The sequence below is a fragment of the Semicossyphus pulcher genome, unplaced genomic scaffold (genome assembly GCF_022749685.1).
Source record: "Semicossyphus pulcher isolate SPU_LCO1_2020_fin unplaced genomic scaffold, fSemPul1.0.p SCAF_20, whole genome shotgun sequence".
Lineage (NCBI taxonomy): Eukaryota > Metazoa > Chordata > Actinopteri > Labriformes > Labridae > Semicossyphus > Semicossyphus pulcher.
This window is the reverse complement of record NW_027211694.1, coordinates 13,571,546-13,591,364: the sequence shown is the minus strand read 5'-3', so window position 1 is coordinate 13,591,364 and position 19,819 is coordinate 13,571,546. Positions and strand designations below refer to the sequence as shown.

The following is a 19,819-nucleotide window of genomic DNA, read 5'->3' as shown; positions in this document are numbered from 1 at the left end:
TCACTGTCCATCATAAATCTGGCTAAACAGGCAAATAGCACCAAACTCTTTAGCTCAACTAGCGTACAGCATAACTGACCCGACCTGACGATGGAGGTTGCTGCAACATTGCTGTGATTGGTTTGGTTCAAACGTTGACAAACTTGACAGGAGCGTTACCATTTTTAATTTACAGCTGAAAGGCCTATTATCCTATTATTTTGTATTGGAGGGGGCGGGACATCTGTGTATTTGATTGAATTGTAGTGGGAAGAGGCTTTCAAGGTGCATTTATTGTCAGATTTTTTTGTAGTTTGAACCACTTGGCGAGCTACTAAAATCCAGGCTGCGAGCTACCGGTAGCAGACCCCTGCATTATACTGTAGATCCACTGTGACAAGACACCAAATAAATTGTGTAAATCCTGAAGGAAGGTCGTCTCTCACTTGGAAGGTTGGGGCTTCTATCCCCGACTGCTACAGTCACAAGTGTCCTCGGGCGAGACATTGAACCCCAAACCCCAAAGGCTTGCCTTCGGTGAATGAATGGGCATAGATTCTGATTGAAGATTGGCACTCAGGCCTTTGCCATCAGTGAATGGGTGAAATATGACATGTAGTGTAAAAGCACTTTAAGTGGTCGGAAGACTAGAAAAGCGTTACACAAGTACAGTCCATTTACCATTTGCTGCACCACGGTACAAATGCTCTTTAAGATCAGCGCTGACACACACCAGTGACAGAGCCTCTAGTTGGTTGAAAGTTAGGAACACAGCCTTTGATTGGTCAGTAGACTCAACACACAGTATTAGAAAGTGGCTAAGTGGAGAGCTAACGGTTCTCAATGCGGAAACATCAATAAATGACCACAAGAAGACATCGCAAATTGGATTGATTGTATAGAGTCTCCATAAAGAGGCCGGATTAGACGGATGATAGATGAAGAGGAGACCGGAGCCTCAGCAGGATGGGGCTGCTAAAAAAAAAGTATGTCTCATTTCAGTGTCACCTGTGAATATTGACTAACAACATAACTTGCTACTCCAGTTGCCAAAGTGTTGTGTCAACACCTGCTCCGTTCCGGGAAGCTAGCACTGACCAGGAAATCTCTTATTACCACACAGACACAGATCGCTGATGGAGTGATGATTGCCTAAATCCAGCTTGTGATACGCTCACAAAGTAAAAATAGTTGGAGGGTGTAATGTGTGGACATCCTCAGGTCAATTTGCAGCCACGGCCATCTTTCACCATCATATCCAGTGGTTGGCTTTAATGCTCCATCTCCTTTTCCCAACAGTCCCGGCTGGATATCACTCTCAGTGTCCAAGTGATGATAGCAGTAAAAAGATGATGACTAAACACGGTTAAATGAGAACACACAGGCAGGGAAGATGAGACAAGCTAAGTGCAAGGATAAGTATCCTCAAATCAAAGAGCCTCAGGGCTTAAAAAGCTTTATATATTTGGATGTTGTCTGCCAAAGGGCCCGGAAAACTTAGCGATAACATAAAAACAGACTGCAGGCAGAGGAAAGAGGAACATGTCCTGTTAACGGCTTAACGCTATAAACAAACGTCTGGAAATATCCTCCAAGCTAAATCCTGAAAGTGCTTCAGCCCAGATTGTCTCGAATCTGGGAGTGATTTAGGGAAAAATAAGAAGCCTGTAAGTGTACAAAATCCTCAGAAAGACGAAGAGGCCTGTCTGCCAAAAAATGTAAACAAATGAAATGCTTTAAATGCTTTTATAAAGTTGATTTCTGCGTTTGCAAATCATATAAACGTAGTGAATTTGACATACGAGTATCATTTGAACCTCTCCAATGTTCTTTGCCTTTTCAGTTTCTGAACAACAGGACATTTGGTGCAACATTGTGCAGGATGTCAAGGCAAGTTCCAAGCCAACAGTAGTTTAAGCTAACTAACGATAGTGTAAATAATCAGCTGTATGCTAACTTTAGCTTGCGTGTCATGGTTTTGGTAGTTATGTGGTTTTAACCTTTAAATACAGGCCCTTGTCACTGCAGTTTTTTACCATCTATAGTTTAAGTTGCTGATCAATAAGTAAAATGTTTTACAAGCCTGTTACACAGCAGTCTGACATTACAACAGATTTTAGCCTCCTGCCTTGAGCGTTGCGTCAAAGGAAAATGGCTGGTAAATGTTTGTCTGCACTCATCGTTGAAAGAGCTACTCTGGCACTTCCATAAGGGCCTGTGTCCACTAATGGTGTTTTCTCACCAGCGCTTACTGTTGCTAGGTGACGAAAGTTGTCTCACAGCACTTCGCTTCACTCAGTAGTGCCCGTTCAGTCTGTTTTAAATTGCTCTGAATGCTTAATATTTGCTATATTAAGAAAACGTAAAAATAATGAAAAGGGAATCATGTCTTGGCATTAGTAGCAGCTCTAGACCTGGAAATTATAATTTTTTTTAATAGAAAAAATTAGTCTCGGTTCATGAGATAAACAGACATTGTTGTTGGCAAAGATGATAAACAGAAGTGGAAGTCCCGCCCCTTCTTGATTAGTTGAGATGTTAGGTGAGAGAGAAGTGACATTGACCAGCGTGGTGGTGTTTATACCATTTTCAGCTGATTGGCTGCGAGTGAAGCGACAAAAATACAGAGGGTGTTTTTGCACTTAGGAAACGCTTAACTGCTGCCAATGCAAAAAAAAATGCTGTTAGTGGACACAGGCCCTAAAGATCCCCAAGGAGCATATTAGAAAAATAAGCGACAGACCCTAAATACCCTGGTATTTAACGTCAAGTCAATGTTTCTTGTTAGTATTTTATTCCACTAATAAGCTGGAGACCCTTTTACAGAAGCACAGCATGTGTCTTTTTTCTGAATGAGCAATATATTTTGTTTGAATGAAAACTACTTCTCACAAGTACGCACACACACACACACACACACAGAGGGAGAGGCTTGTTGGCAGTCACAACAAAGTGGCTCCATCCAAGTCAGTCCATAAAGTTACTTCTTTGGCACCAGTTAACATCTTTATTAGAGGCTAGTATATAGAATCTGTTGGCAGTAAAGAGCAGTCAAGACACCATGATGGGTTTTTCATTATCTATACAATCCTCCTCAGGTCTTAAAGGAGTGAAATGTTTTTGTTAAGCCGTCTCTTCAGCCTGTACGTGAGGCTAACGGACACAGAAATAGAAGTCTTGTTTTTCTCATCTCCCATGAGCTCGTTCGTGCCTTCTCCCCCCTCGCTTTCTGTCACTTTACTCTTTTTTCCCCCCTCTTACTGCCACAACACTCCCTCTTACACAACTTGACAGACTGGAGAGTAGACCACAGTTTTATTATGTGCATGTTTTTTAGGAAGCCCTTGGATTGCACATCAAAGAGCTGAGGACTGTGGAAATGCTTCTCAACGCTTTCACAGCTATTCCTGTGTTACTATTGTGTTTGTGTGCAAGGAAAAACAGAAATAGACGGAGCAGACAGAGATGTTGCTGGGTTTTTTTTCCCTCCTGTCTCCTGATGTGTTTCTCCCACCGCTCCATTATCACGCTCAGTCTTGTCCTTTTCACGACTTCCCTGCCTCTCTAATTGAGGATAGATCAAACACGATCCCAGCTCGGGTGGGATACACTGCCCTCAGATTCAACTCACACAAAGTCTGACATCCTGTTACCTCAGACTGGTGGCAACAAGAAAAAAAAACGTTCATTCTTTTTGATTGTTACTCTTTCACAGCAGGGTCCAGGCATCTACATAGTAATCTGCTCATTATGACAGAGCTGACAGCTTCCTGGTCTTGACAGAGCATGCTGGTGTTGATTGGCTGACAGTCGGGCCTGCTGCCATCACTGTCGAGGACAGGACAGCCTGTCACACTGCAGGCCGCGCTGCCCCTCGTCTATTGCCTGCTCATTAAGATACAAGAGCAACATTTTGAACTTAAATAGAATAAGATAAAAATAAACAATATGAAAAAAACAATACAATACAAAATAGGTGTAATGAAAGAGCTGTACAGTTGTGCAAGTTAAGCAGGATGAAGAAATGTAAACAGACAGTACTTAAGTCCAGTGAGTGCTAATGTAACACAAAGTCTGAATAAGAGTCTTAACATTAACGTAATGTTAAGTGACTGTGGGGCTGGATGAGAGTCCGTGTCAAGTGGGGTGGGGGTAGGGCCGGGGCATTATTAATAAGGCTGACAGCAGAGAGGAAGAAACCGCAGCCTCTTGCCGGAGGGGAGGGTCTTAAAGAGTCTGTGTCACGATCCTACCAGCACGCCTCAGGTCAAGGAGGTGTGCAGGTCATGTACACCTCCATGACCTGGGGGCACATGTACCCCTCGGGATACACTGGGTTAGAGATTTCTTTTAATAATGTTAATTTGAAAAATATTATAATGCACAATTCCTTTAAAGAATAATTCTACTAAAGGCCTTAAAAATGGAATATGATATTCCACTCTTTATGTTGTATTCCTATTTTCAATGCAATTTTTATCTGCCAACTGTCACAACACACAATCAAACTCAAGTTTTCTGTTTTTCATTGTTTACGTTTGTCATTCAAAATTGTGACTACCTTTGCACAGAGGAAAAATATTGACAGATAAGTATCTGCAATACAGCTGTAAATGCAGAGAAAGAGGAGAAAAACAAAAAACATAACCTGCTGAATGCTTCGGTATCAGGAAGACAACATTTTACACCCTCCAGGGGTCGTCGTTCGAAATTCGCCAACAGTTGCATGAAGCAAGCACTTATTCTTTCATAAATATTTTTCACTGGTCGAGTTGAAAAAACGTTTCAAAGGGAGTATGTTACTGAAAAAATGGTCAGAACCACTGAAGTTGTTACAAAAAGAAAGAATCAGCATAGAAAGCGGAGGCCAAAGCATTTTAAACAAGACTAGGTCAAAACCAAAATGTGACTGCATCACGTCAATGTGCGCTTTTGTGGGCAATGTGTTACAAGGATTGTGCTTATGAAGCAGATGACAATGTGTTTGAAAGTAGGTGCGCGCTGCGGACGTAGCATTTGTTAAGAAACCGCTGCCATCAGATTGACTCTACGTGTATAAACTACATGAAAAATGCATCATTATTTTAATGCATCTATCCCAGACAGAAATGTAACTATAGTTACAGTTTGAACATACAGCAGGTTATCATTTAACAGCTCACAACAGTTCTCTGCACTGTCAGTTAAATCGGTCCAGCAGGAACGCAGGGAACACGAGTGTCATCACCACCGTTAACACAATTTTGCACATCAGTGGTACTTTGAGTCACGAGTCAAGTTTCTGTCTAACACATGACAAAAACACGCAGGCAGTGGAGCCGCTTTGGTTTTCATTATGAGGGGCTTTTCTGTCAGGTTGGAAATGGAAGCAGCAAGAAAACTTTGATTATTCGACATTATAAAACCAAAGATGTGCTCGAATCCACTATAAAAACAAAGCTGCTCATGTAGCTGGGTCGGTGTCATCAACTGCTAATGGAAAAAGCCAGCAGAAGAGAACATATCCTCAAGTCAAAGCAAAGTGCAGACAACTTAGCAGGACACTAAAGCAGGTGTGCAGCTCTGACAGAGAGGCCTGGCTTTCGGGGGAAAAGCTGTGTGCTTGTTCAGCAGCCACAGGCAGAGGGATGGAAGTTAAAGTAGAGCGCAGCACAGAGCAGACACGCAGACTAAGAAGAAACGCGCACGCATAAATTTCGTCACAAGTGCATGCACAGATCACTAATGTATGCCTCTGTGTAGCATTCACAGCACAGATGGGAGCTGCAATAACCTTGACTTGCCATTGCTGGGTCAATATGGCGGTGTGTCCCACTGCTGGACAACAAGTGCATGCATCTATCGGACGAAGTGTTTAATGCAACATGTGAGAGACAACAGGCTGCAAGCATATCAGTGCGCTCAGTGAGTGACGGGAAATAAAAGCAGCAGAGCGGGAGAAGAAGAAATCCTGCACATTGGAATTCCTGAAAGAAAAGGTGGCGACTCCAGTCGAGGCTCAATAACCCTCCTCTCATCCAATGGTAAAGAATTCCCGACCGCTCGGACCAATAGGAGGAAGAAAAAAAGGGAAGGAGGAAGCAGCGAGCGGGAGGTGGAGTGTGTGCGTGTGTGTATCAGAGCGCAGCATGCTGCCCTGAGGGTGGCTGTGATGTAAGAATGGCTCCTGCTGATTTATATACACAGACAAGTGCTCAGACTGTAAATAATGGCACACATACACACCAATCACAGTCACGCCAATACCACCGCAGTTACTGAGCCCCCACACAATTACCAGTGGCTCAACACGTGCCACACACACACACACACGGTATATGTTGCCAGAGGCTTCATGCCAACACAGGGATTCACTACACATCGCAGCCACGTCACCAGCACCGCCAGAGGAAGTCGTCCCCTGCTCTTTCACTGTGAACCCTACATACAGTGTCAGCATGTACATAATGTCAGAGAACACAGTTACATTACAGAGATGAAAGGTTAACGCCACAAGTGCCTGCTGTGGCTTATGCTTAACTATTTCTGTAATGGGAAGAGCTTGAGTGCACATTTTCTTCTGTTGGAATCACAATCTTGATTATTTCTCAAATCAAGTTGAAACATAAACCAAAGAAATTCAGAACTAGCTGCATTTAGACACAATATTGACAGTATTTACACATATTTTGGTGCGATGAATGACATTGTGCTATTTAAATACAAACACTTGCAGCCCTGTGAGGCTGTACTTGGGCACAGCTTTTCAGCACAGACAATATACAGTACAAGAGGTGGATGCAGCCTCTTGCTTTCAAAAGCGACCCGTCAACCAGGATAGAGACGTAAAGATGTGTATCTAACATGCCGTCCAAATACGCACTTCTGGCTCGAAAGATGGCATTGGAAAATTGGCCAAACTTGACGCTTCAAAGCGGTAGTTCACATAACACAGAGTGATGTCACTGTAACTACCGTGTTGGTCCGAATACAAGACGACCTTCCTTTTTAAGACTCATTTTTTCTAAAGACTTTTTGAAGACCAAATTTGTTTTTATAAAAAAAACCATTTTATGTTACCTTTTTTTAAAAAAAATCCTGTTTTCAATGTCTGTCGGCAGAGGGCCGGGCTAAGCCAGCTGAGAGCACAGGAGGATGTGGCATGGAGTTACATGGCGCTACGGTGGCCCTGATATTTTTGGGCTCAACCTTGTCGGACGTTACACTTTGTAACAACAGTTATCTTAAAATTGGCATCATAACTCTGCCTCAGTTGTTGGTTTACTTGGCCTACTTTTAAGCCCCTTGTTCCAGACGATCACTGTGCCTCTCCATCTTCCACCCCCCTGGTACTGTTGTTGTGAGTTACGGCTGGCCTCTGTCATGAGGGGTACACTTACTTTATATATGAGTAGCACATCTACTGCTGCAATTCACCTTTAAAGTCTAGACCCCGAATATAAGACAATTAGTTCTTTAACTTACTATGTACCGTTTATGGGTTTGAGCTAAAACCTAATGTCGGCATGATAAACATGCTCACAGCGACAATGCTAACATGCTGATGTTTAGAAGGACAAATGTTTAACAGTTTTACAATCGACATGTTAGCATGCTCACATTTGGCATTAGCACTTAATGGAAAGAACAACTGAGGCTGATGTGAATGCCTTAAGTTTTGTAAGTAATTGATCATAAACCAAAGTGTCAGATGTATTCAAATTTGACTGGACGATTAAAGAGAGCTAACGGATCAGCAGAGTAGTCGAAGTTCATCCTGTTAGAAGCATTATTGTCCAAATTTTGATTGCAATCAATTTGAAAAGTTGTTGGGATATTCCAGTTGACCAGAATGACTGACAAGCCGCTAACTAAGTTTTAACTTTAGCTCACGGATTAGCCCCCTTCATGCTCATAGGTTTTTATTCCTGGTGTGTAAAATAAGATGAGCATAACTTTAAACCATAAAACAATGAATGATCCAAGTGCTGCTATAAAACAATGGAGTCGTCTTCACCGAGCACTGCCCCCTAAAACAATCCTTGTCCCTCTGATATGGTCTGGTAGTCACTGTAAAAGAAAGGGACACCGACACCAGAGGAGAACAGGCAATGAATGATGGGGCTTAGTGACAGATTAAACCATACCTAACAGAGAGGACAGACAGCACACTCGGGGCTTGCCTTTACTTTTTCCCCTTCTCGTTCACAAGCCTTTCCTCTCTTATCTGCAGTTCAATGGAGGAGTAGAGCCAAGGCTGCAGGCTTCACATGTCATTCAAGGACACGTTAAAGCTTTCATCAATTAGGTTTCAATTTCTAGCGTCTAGATCAGCTACGGGCATGCGGTTTTCCCCTAAAAGGCTCATTTATATACATTACCCTCAACTGATCTTTCTATAGCGTGCCTGTCTCTCTCATGCACACAAAGAAAAGCACAGTGGAGTTGTGTAACAGGGTTTTGTTGCCCATGTAGACGAAAGTAGGGCACAGATTGGAGAAAAAAAAGGCTTAGCGATTGCGACGGTGGTCATTGGCATCCATTCACACAAGCGATCAGCATTAGTATTGATCAGATTGCTTAAAAATCTATGCTGTCTAACTCTACATGTCTCACTAATTTAACAAATGATGACAAAGAGAAATGATGGATCAGGACACAACGGCTCTCAAACAAATTAAAGTGCAAGCTGCGTCTACTGTAAGTATCATCCACTCATCCTTTTACACATGCAATCATCCAGCTCCATCAGTAAATGCTTTTCATCATATTGGCCCCTTTTTTTTTTTACCACCGCAGCTCAGAGGAGTCAATAAATCCTTTCACTGGATTGAAAAAACAAATGGATTGTTAATGTCGGTCATTAAGCTCGATGAAACCATGAATCCGTCCATCAGCTTGGAAGCAAAAGTAACGATGGAGCAGAAAACAACAAAAGTCTCAATAAGTGGTTCCCTTTTAGAACGGCCTGTTTGGGTTTTTTCTTTCCCCCTTCTTGGATTACCAAAAATAGCTCTTATTCCCTGTGGGGGGGGTATAATTACATCAAAGGCACACAGACTGGGGGTGGTGCTGCTCTATTTCTGAGTAAACCCATTATGGGGTCAACCATCTATGTTTAATTAGGAGTGTGATGTCTTATTTTATTACTTATTAGGCTGGATTTTGACTTTTTTTTTTTTTATCATATTGACAAAAGTTCTAGATCACTTCAAGGGTGGTTAAAAAAGCAGTACTAATTTGCAATGTAAGAAAGTTCATAGTTAGAGCTGCTCTTAAATATTCTTATAATATCAATATTACGGGTGGGAATCACAGGGTAACTCATGATACATGGCCCACGATAATATCACGATACAGCGCTAATTGATATATTGCAAGACAATCATATATTAATGTTACATCACGATATCTTATTAACTGAAGAATACAAAATGCCCCTAAAAAGGTAAAGTGCAGTATTCATGTATTCATTCACTGCAATTTGGTGTCAGGTCCACAGAATTGAACACAAACTGAGATGAAACAATAATGTGTTGAGACAATTGTTTAGAGCACTATTTTTTTTATTAAAATATTGATATTTGGTGATATAACAATAATGGTAATGCACGAATCAAGACAATATATTGCCGTATCGTTATTTTGTACCATCCCTAATCGATAGTGTTTGTGTTATTTAGAAGGTGTTGCATGTAGTGATGGACCAACACATTTCCCTCAGCGCTATGGATCATTTAATAATGAGAAGTTTAAGCTCATGAAACCCCACTGTATACCATCAGCAAAAGGACCAAACAATGGTAGCAGCTAGCTAGCAGTGTTGCCAACTGTTTTTCTGTTGACCAAAAAGCAAATAAAGAAAAATTTAGACCCTGGTTCCTGCTGTCGAAATGCACAGTTCCTTGAAAGGTTCCTAGTTCCTGGTGAAGGTTCCTGCTCAACAGTTGCTGGAGGTTTAAAGAAAATGTTAATATGTTTAAGTACCCAAAGTGCACTCTGTAAAACTGGTTTTTGGGGTATTGAACTTTCCCCGCGATTAGCACTTCACTCAAAAGGTGCACCTATCTTTTATGTCCGCCTTTAATGACACACCAACCGCATGAATAAGCAAACTCTACTGGGAACCTTATCACTGATTTTATTGTGGGTGTGTTGCAATACAATTGATTAGCATACGCATTGTTTCATGATGCGTTTATGCAGAAAAAAGTTTTTTCATGAAATATTTTTATCTCAATTATGCCATTCATAAGGCTGCATGTCTGCATCTATTTCCCTCCCTCCACAGGCCTGGCCTCTGTCTGCCAGGGGTTTGTGGTTTCGGCCTGACTAATAGGAAGCAGGGCAGACAGATGAGTTTGCAGGGGTTCATTTCAGGCTTTGTGAGGGCTCTTTTGTGAGGCAGCACTTTTTGAACACAATGTTGGCCCTTTGTTCGCATGCAGTGCTTGAGTATGGAGCTGCATTCCTCGTCATGCTGCAAAGCCAGTTCAGTGTTAATGTCCGCTGCTGTCTACTGATCCTCATGTAAACACGACGTTGGGGGCTAGTGTGCACACATCGCAAATCAACTGAGTTCGTGCTCACTCGCTCGCTCGACAGTAACCAAACCGAGGGGTTTAAAATTTCACACTACGCTGGCTTTTTGTGAGCGTAAAAGGTTCCAGGAAAAGTGAGCGCTGCCCTTTTCCCTTCATTCTGTTCACTTCCCTGTTCCAAGAACCTGAGCCTTGTAAAAAGCCTTCAGATGGAAAGATGTGTAACTCAATGAGCTGTACAGTACAACGCTCAGTGATAGCGCTCGAGCCGGGATGACGAGGCAGGAAATGAACCTGGGGAGTCACAGATGCAGTGTGTGGGTGGTGGGGAAGCATAGATAGCAGGTAAAGCACGTGAAGGACAGATACAGCATTTTAATGTCAAGGCAACCCTCATTAACCATTGTTTAGAAATGTCACTAAAGGTCTGCTGTGATCATTGAAAGAGCTACTGGCAGAAAGAATAGTTCACTGACATTTAGGAAATTGCATTAACATTTGAACATGAGTTTATTCCAATAGAATTAATTAAAGCAAATATAATAGTTTAGTTGGATATTGATTTGACATCTCAGCAAGAGTACAGCCGAACACACTTAGTGGTGCTCCACACATTAGCAATTCATGTGGGTGTGTTGTATTCATGAATGTACATGAGAATTAACCACACGCAGATATTGTCATGCTAGTAGCTTACTACGAAATGACAACATAAAAACAGCCATTTTAATAACTGGAAACAATTTTGGGCACTGGTGGCTACATGTGGAGTTAGCTTTGTTTTGTTGTACCAATCCCCATTTAAAATTTGTGGCATTTAGCTAACTCTTTAACCCATAGGCTGTTTAAAAAGATGGTTGACATGACAGCTCCCTAAAAGTGAAGCCAAACCCTCTCTATTGCCCCCTGCTGACTGGCTGCAGTATAGGTCATAAGCCCCGCCTTCTCCCATGTTAACAGATGGGACATGAGTCAAGCTACAAAATCAAAATACACGTCAAATTAAGTTTTCTCAAACATTGTTTCTGTCATTATAGCTAGTTATTATGTTGATTTACGCCAAGTGTTCATTTTTCTGACAAACTTTTTTCTAATTAGTTATTTGATGCTGTGAAAAAAGATGATTGACAGCTTTGTTGACAAATCCGGCTCCTGCAGCCGATCTGTTCCGGATTAGCAGAGTAGAGGAGGAACGGCGAGAGGAGACGTAACTACAACAATCACTACAGTCATTGAAGTTTCCATAACTGTGAACGTCTGCTTCAGACCAACACAAGAAGCTGTTCTGCTGTTAGTACATTGGCATGCATGTGTGTTTTGGTTAACGGAAGTGGTGGCTTCCACCCAAACAACTCTACTGCGCAACTCTGGCACCAAATGACGTCATCATTGCAAGATGGCAGCGCCCGTCACGGGGGCTATTTTGGCATCATTTCATACAATAAGAGCAGATGGAGATGCGTCATCCATCTGTATATACAGCTTTAACCACATATATTAGATTGTTTTCATGCCTATAGCGACACTCATATGTTGATAGTATGTCTAAAAAGGTGTTGGGGTGTTTTGAGGCCAACAATGGGATTGCAATAACACTTGTTATCTAAAAATATTTTTCATTAGAATTGTGAGATCAACACAAAATTGTGATTTTCACTTCTCCCCCAATCCAATCACGCAGCCCTTCAACAATGTAGCAGCTAAAAAAAAAAATCCCATCTGGACAGTGATGAAGAGATAACTCTCTGGCAGCCCGGGGGTGCGAGAAACTCAAACTGGTGTAAAGTACCAACAGTCCGTATCCTTAGATGGCCTCTGTAGCAGGGATGAAGATGGTTGGGGAGGTGTGATCGCACACAAGCCTTTGCTGCATGGTGCTGAGATTTACGCCGCGAGAAGGCAGACAGAGAATGCATCGCGCATGAACACGATGAGACTGAGAATGTTGGACGGGTGCTCAAAACTAAATAATAAAAACAACAGAGGAAGTAATGTTGTGGGGTGGATTTGGCTTGCAATTCAGACAGAGGAGTCAGAGTTAAAGTAGTTGGTTAATCACATTTATGACGAGGGTACAAAGTATGGGTGAGCAGTGTGACATGAGGCAAACAGGGCTGGAGAGGAGAGGGAGAGCACCAAAGAGTTAGTTACACTTTTCCTTTTTTTTTTTAAAAGCCATCTTCCATTGCATAAATGTTTTTTTTATGACCTACGGTTGTTCAAGTTTCCATTTCATATATTCTTCATTGGTAAAATTCTCACCAGTCACTATTGTTTGTTAATCATTAACACATAAGGTATGCGGTCAAACTAAACTGTAAACTCTTCATTCCCAACCCCCATTTCCCAACACAGCCCTTACCAAGCTTGTAATAACATTACCAATAGCGTCACATGCAGGCCCTTCTCCAAGGCTTCATCAAATAGTCCCCTGTGATATGGTCAAGGACTCCACCGCCCGTTCATCAAGACAACATATATCCTCCCTCTTGCTTCCCTTCTTTCTCTGTTGTTGTTGCTTTCCTGCGACCTTGCCAGTGACCTCTGACAAACTTACTAGCTGTCCTCCATGATAACTCAACAACCAATGAAAGCTCTTGTCAGCACAACAGTGTTTAATGTAATACAGAGCTGCAAAGAGATAACAGGGTCTTTACGGCAAACTCCTGTCACGCTGTTCCCAAAACAGTATTCATGTTACTCTTAAAGAAGAACAGCCTTCATTCAGCTGGAAAAGCAGTTTTATTTTCTTTATATGATAGAAATTCTGTTTTATGTTTGACCTATATACATCCATTTAAAATAAAGGCTTTCAAATTGTAATATGAAGCGGAAAACCAGGGCAGGAAAGGGAGAGTATTCAAGGGTCCCTCTCTGTTTCTCAGGCCATTTATCAGACCTCACACTATGGTTCCACATTCTCCCCGTCAACACACAGCAAAGGAATGTTTAAGAAGGCAGGGGCAGTACTCCAAATAAAATCACATTAGCCACACATACCCTCTGTAACTTCTGGTGTGTCCTTTATATGCCCTATATATCCATTTCTTGGTCTTCTATCCACATTAAGATGGCATTTTACACTTTTAAACTTGTCTCTTAAACATACACATTTTAAAAAGTGGAAGGGGAAAAAGACCTTTAATAATAATAATAATAATAATAATAATAATAACAACTTAGATTTACATAGTGCCTTGCTTGTGGATGATCTGGCAGAGGGGAAGCATGTAGATGGTGAAGAAGAGGGGTCCAAGGATGGAGCCTTGGGGCACACCTTGCTACACTGGGGCCGGGTTGGAGCTGGAGTCACTGATGGTAATAAACTGTTTCCTATTGGAGTAATATGAGTGGAACCAGGAGAGAGCTGTACCGGTGAGGCCCAGGCAATCAGATAAGCGGTAAAGGAAGATGGTGTGGGAAACTACATTGAAGGCTGCAGAGGTCCAGGAGGAAGTATGCACCTTTTTTGTTGGACCTCATGATCAAAGCTGCATGAGTACAGTCTGAGAGAGGATGGATTTTATTCAGCCGATTTATGGGCATAACCTTAGTTCTCAAAATATATTTGCTAAAGACAAAAGCAGGATTAAGCTATGACGACAATTTGACTCCAAAAAAAGAAGGCAGGATCCCCTGCAGAAGTGCATCTGATCACTACCGGCATACAGACCAGCTCGGACTCAGAGCTGACTCATAAAAGAGAGGGAATGCGAGAAGGATGACATGTTCTTCCATGCAGCCCCTGACAGTGAAGACGCTCACTGATCTTGCATTAAGATGACAATGCTGGCAATCCACAGAACAGTGACTCTGAATCATTTACTAGATTGCTTTGTAAAGTCATGAGAATCTGCAAGAAACTAATGAGAGCACTGGCTACAGCGCAAACTACACTCTGGGGTCTTCTCTTAGCTCTCTTAGCTCTCATTAACTCTTTACCTTCAGCTTCTAAGGGGTCATTAAGTTTTCTCCGCTTGCCTGCCTTCCTGTTAAAGCACACTGAGAGCACTGCATTGTGCCAACTTGGCTAGCTGGCTCAGAAAAGAATGGGTAAAAATGCTTTGTGACACAAAATACAATATGATAACGTCCCCAAAAGGCTTTCAATGGGCCAGAGTAGCAGAGTAAGAATATATGGTACAGTTGCAGAAATAGACTGAGGAGACGCTGCAAACCCTGAATGTCTTTTTCAATCCATACTGTAGCCTCGTATTCCACGAAGAGTTCTCAACGCAAGTAGAGCAGTCACTGGTCAGTGTAAGCCTGTTTAGCATCGAGCGTTACCAGGAACTCCAGCTTACTGGATGACATAACATTAAATCAGATAGGGATGACCTCACTAAACCAACTGGATTGTGGAGTCTTCAGACACATCACTGTACACGCTTTCCAAAAATAATGTTGGGGAGTTCCGTAATAGTCATCGTATGAAATTGTATATGGTAGATTACAAGGGAAAAGTTCTGATTTGTAAGTGTGCCCACTAAGTAAAACATCTTTAAATAAGGCCGCAGTACAGCCATCAGACAGGGGACCATACTGTTCCAATACGTGACTTAAACAAGGCTTTCTGCTAGGGCTGCACAATAAAGCATCTTTCAATAGGTGTGATGAACATGCGCCATGAATTAATCGTAAAGGTATGCCCAAAAGGCAATGAATGAAAAAACATTCAACTCTCTGTATGCCAACATTTGGACTTTGAGGTGCAGCCCTAGATACTTGGGTCATACTAGGGATGGGCATTTGAAGGTGTATCAATATTCAGATATTCTATATGTTTTGGGTTTTTCTAAAGATATTTTTCACCCGACGCGGTCTGTCTCTGCTATTTAAAGGGTGCATTAGAAAGATTGGCATACATCGGCCAGTTCACAACGCGCAAGGCTCCGTTTGTTACTCGAGCAGGGACGCGCAGCAGCGCTCTTCCCCATAAGGAAACGTCAGTGTATTTGTCGACACAGGGAAATTAAGTTGTTTATGAGATAGAGCAGAGGACGCGAGCATACGAGGGAAACTAAAGCTCGCCGCCTCTTAATCATGATACTGCTTTTGGTTTGGTGCTGATCTGGTGATGCCAGAAGACTTTGGCCAATCAGTTGCTGCCCGAGCTAGCATTTAGCTAACATTCAACTGATTGTTGACGACTGCAATTTAGCTAGCACTATGGCTAAGGAAGAAGAGGAGAGCTACTTGAAATCCTTTTGGGTTTGGCTTTCTGAACGGCAGAAAGACATAGGAACTGCACACTACGATATTTATATATTGCACATCTCATTCAACATTGCAGGTTCTCATATCTTGCAGCCCTACATGCCACTGGCCTATCCAACCACACATTGCCCTGCTGCATGTAGAACTCTCCAAACTGGATGTATCACCCTGGACTTCCTGGGTGTATTCATGCCAAGCTTCATGCAACAATTCAACTCATCACTGGCAAAAAAAAAAAAAAAGCCTACATCTGGACCCACCTACGACAGAGAGCTGGCTGTTTAATCCCCTCATGTGACGACATGATAGAGGATTAAAAGCCAGTCAGTCATCCAGTCACTCAGTCAGTCCACACTGCTGCCTGCCTCCCTGCATCAGCCTCAGCGCTTCACTTACCCTTTACTGCACGAGCAGAACTCAGCAGATGCGCAGGGCTGTGGTCATCATATATCCCTAATGCAGAGTGCTATAGGACCCACTATGCCTCGTGATCTATATATAGGCTGGAGGCAACCTTGTGTCCCAGCGGATGTTCACTACAGAGGTTGATCACACAAGTGCAGTCACAATAGAATATTGATATTAATACATTCAGATTAAAATGGATGGATGTCTTACTTTTTTTCCCTATGTGCTGTATATTATGCAGTACTAAAATTCACTGGCCTCTGCTTTATAGTAATTAAAATAACCTTTGACCCAGAAAACTCAGAGATGCTCCCTCTGATTAAAATGATCCCTGCAGTACAGCTTTTTTTAACATTAACATGACATCTCTGTAATTTAAAACAGATTACTCAAGCTTTTGTGGGCATAGAATATCCTACATATAATAATATCCTACAATATGCTTAAAGATATTAAACGATAAACTTCCGATGATGATATTTTAACTGAATTAAAGCAACATACAGCATTTTGATTAGAGCTCTGTACCATTGTTTTGTATGCAAATCTGGTCTCCTCAACAATCCAGATGTGGCGGTTGCTGTCCGGCGCGTCCAGTTTTGGGCTGCCCCCCAAATCTAGTTCAGCCTGTGGGCCCAGTCCTTCCATATGCCTGCTTGCTGTGATAGAGTGAGGTATCAAAAGCCATCTGGTCTGAGCTGCTGTTAGTGCACACTCCATTCTCCCACTGTATTATTCACCTCTCCCCCTATGGGTCTTCTGTTGGGGTTTCCTTAGGGGTTGCATTACAGGATCAGGGACGTAGTAGCAGGTGTGGACGATGAGGGTATCCCGTCCGACTTGTTCTGTCCCTCAGTTTCACCCTGTTAATCAGCCCATCTTTTTGGTTTTCCACCTCAATGGTTCATTGTGAAAACACACTGAACAAGTATGCTGCATTGATTTCACAGGAAGGGGCAGAAACTGGCAAACACACTGAATTAAACCCATTTGAAAACCCGCATTGTTCAGACCACATGCCTGCTGGAAGTCAATAAATCAGAGCGGGGCTCAAGCATACACGTATCTAAAATCAAATCCTGAATCTGACCACCACTGATAAAGTGCACTACATTGACGACACTATGAATCCCTTTCAACTGCTAATAATAGCTCTGATCAGAGGAATACAAAGGAAGTTTTCTCCGAGGATTTCTTATCAAAAACTCTTCTTTTTTTGAACCTTGCCCTTGAGCTCCACCTCTGACCTAATTGGGACTACGTAAGACACAGATAACTTCAACCAAAGCCAAGCAGTTTCCTAGATTCTTGCATGTCAAGAAAGAGACATGCTAAGTTTGTCTGACGTCTAAATTAAGCCATAAGGGCAGGAACTCCCTTTGCTCAAGTGTAGGTGTTATAAATGCTAAATCAGGCTTGAAGAAACTAGGTGACAGGAGTGCCCCGGGGTCACGGATTACAGACTACTGTTATGTCTGAGTTAGATCACACACACACCCTGGGTGGCACTGGAGCTACTAGTCCAACTAAACTTAGCCAGAATTTACTTTAAGCTGTGACTTGTGCATCTTTAATAGAATACCGTGGGGTCAAGCAAGAAGCAATAATCATTTACCAAGAAGAAGCAATCAGCTCAAGCAGTCTGTCACCTGGGGATACACATCAGCACATTAACGTTTATTCTACTACACTGTATATAAACAATCTAGCTATTTCTAAAGTATTAACCACGTTACAAAGCAAAACACCAAGACATATAATTTGCTAGCACACTGCTGCAATATGGCACCACGTGTCCTAAGACTACAAGTGACTCAACTGTCTATTTTCATGTTGTTGACAAAGCAAAAGTGCCTAACTATTACCGCAGAAGTGCTATGACAGCAAGTTAAGCTTTCATTAAAGCGACTGACTGCTTATTTAACCAGCACCATAGTTAATATTTTGTGCAAGGCTTGACATTTTTTTTCCTGTACATGATAATGGCGAGTCAAAAAAAACGTAACAAAAATTTGTGTTAGCTATGTGTTTTTTTTCCCCCACACAATACTTTTTTAGGCTTAAAACTAAAGAGAGATGCTAAAGGTGCTTTTGCTACGACTTTCAGAATCAGCGACATCTTTCAAATCACTTCTTAAAAACTCACTTTTATGGACTTCCTATTAAATTTATTTTCCTTGACTGATTTTAATTCCCTTTATGCTCCGTTCATCTTTTGTCATGCTGCTTTACCTTCAGATGGACTAACTTTGCATTGTCTTGCTGTATCATGTTGTTTGGGTTGTTTTTTTACCGACTGTGTTCATGATTGCTTTTTTTAAACTTTTTTGCACTTTGTATACTGTTGTTTTCAAAAGGTGCTATATCAATAAAATTATTATTATTAAAGTAATATTTTTATTTAGATTTTAGCACTGAAATACAGCTTTTTACCTTCACACAATATATATCAAGACATATAATTGCTGACAAAAAAATATAAAAAACACAACAAGGCTTTTCTTGTTTAAAAAAATAATGAAAAAAGGTAATCTATACAACATTCTATATGCAATTGCAATCAATGCTGAAATTAGAAAATATCTAGAGGTCAAATTAAAATTCTACATGCTCAGAAACTGCATTCATTTGATTCAATCTAAATCCTTAACAAAATTAATGAAAAGCACTCCTATATTCTCAAACACCTGCTGTTTAGCCTTTAATACTGTATGAGCTATGTTTTTGAACAGGAAAGTGTTTCCCTTTCCTTTACCAAAAGTTGTAGAGCAGTTGTGGCTTATCAAGCTGCAGAGTTCGTGTCCTGAAGAGCTATACCAGCTTAAGTAAAACCGTCATTTAAAACGTGTTTTGTCCTCTTTACACCTTTTATACTTTTATTAGCACCGAGCACCATGTCCTAAAGCGTTATCTGACACAGCTGAATCAGCTCTGGGACCAGTTAGCCTGTTAGCTTCCTCACACAATGCGAGCTTAACGTGCGAGCTCTCGTTGCGGCGAGGTGCTGAGCGGTGGTCCCATAACATCGAGGACACGGCAGCTATGGAGAAACATTATGGTCCCGCTCACCTTTTTCATCCGCGGAGCTTCGGCCACGGTGCCGTCACGGTTGACAAAAGCCTCTCCGCCGTTCTGCTGCGGGTCCGTCCGCTTCATAGCCGACGCCTGCGGCATCTTCGCGGGGTTCGGGGTGAGCAAACCCAGGCTGCCTTCCCCGGCTTTAGCGGAGGGCTCCGCTGTAGGGGAAGCAGCCGCAGAGGAGCCGGCCTCGTGCGGGTCGTTTCTGGCGAGGCTCTTGCCCTCTGAGGTCGGTGTCACCGGAGAATCAGCTGGTAAGTCTTTGCCGGTGGGGACGTCTTTGAGTTCGACCTCTGCCATTTTCGCTGCCACAACCTGGACTGACATCGCTGCAGTTTCACAAAGTCCTTTTTCCAACACAAATAGCGAGTCAAGCGGATGTGAGCGGACGAGCGACGTTGGTCAAATGCATTGTGGATCTTGTAGTTCCTGAAAGAAACTAATAAATTCCTTCTTGAAGCCACTCAGACTAACATGTTTTAAGCAAACGACGTACATTTTATAAAACCCTTGTCAGCATGTTTAAAAAAATAAAATCATGATATGTGCATTTCAATTAGCTAAAAAGCAGCCACAATAAACAAAGAAACTATTTTTCCCAGCAGCAAAAGCTACAT

General features: G+C 42.0%; 1 protein-coding gene across 1 annotated transcript in view; it reads right to left on the bottom strand.

Moving 5' to 3' along the window:
* The window catches only part of ahcyl2b (adenosylhomocysteinase like 2b), a 48,718-nt gene extending 29,168 nt beyond the window's left edge, over positions 1-19,550 (bottom strand). The window contains exon 1 of the mRNA XM_069670830.1: positions 19,194-19,550. Coding sequence (XP_069526931.1) covers positions 19,194-19,529 — 336 coding nt within the window. The 5' untranslated portion in view covers positions 19,530-19,550. The remainder of the gene's footprint in view (positions 1-19,193) is intronic.
* Between the last annotated feature and the right edge of the window lie 269 nt (positions 19,551-19,819).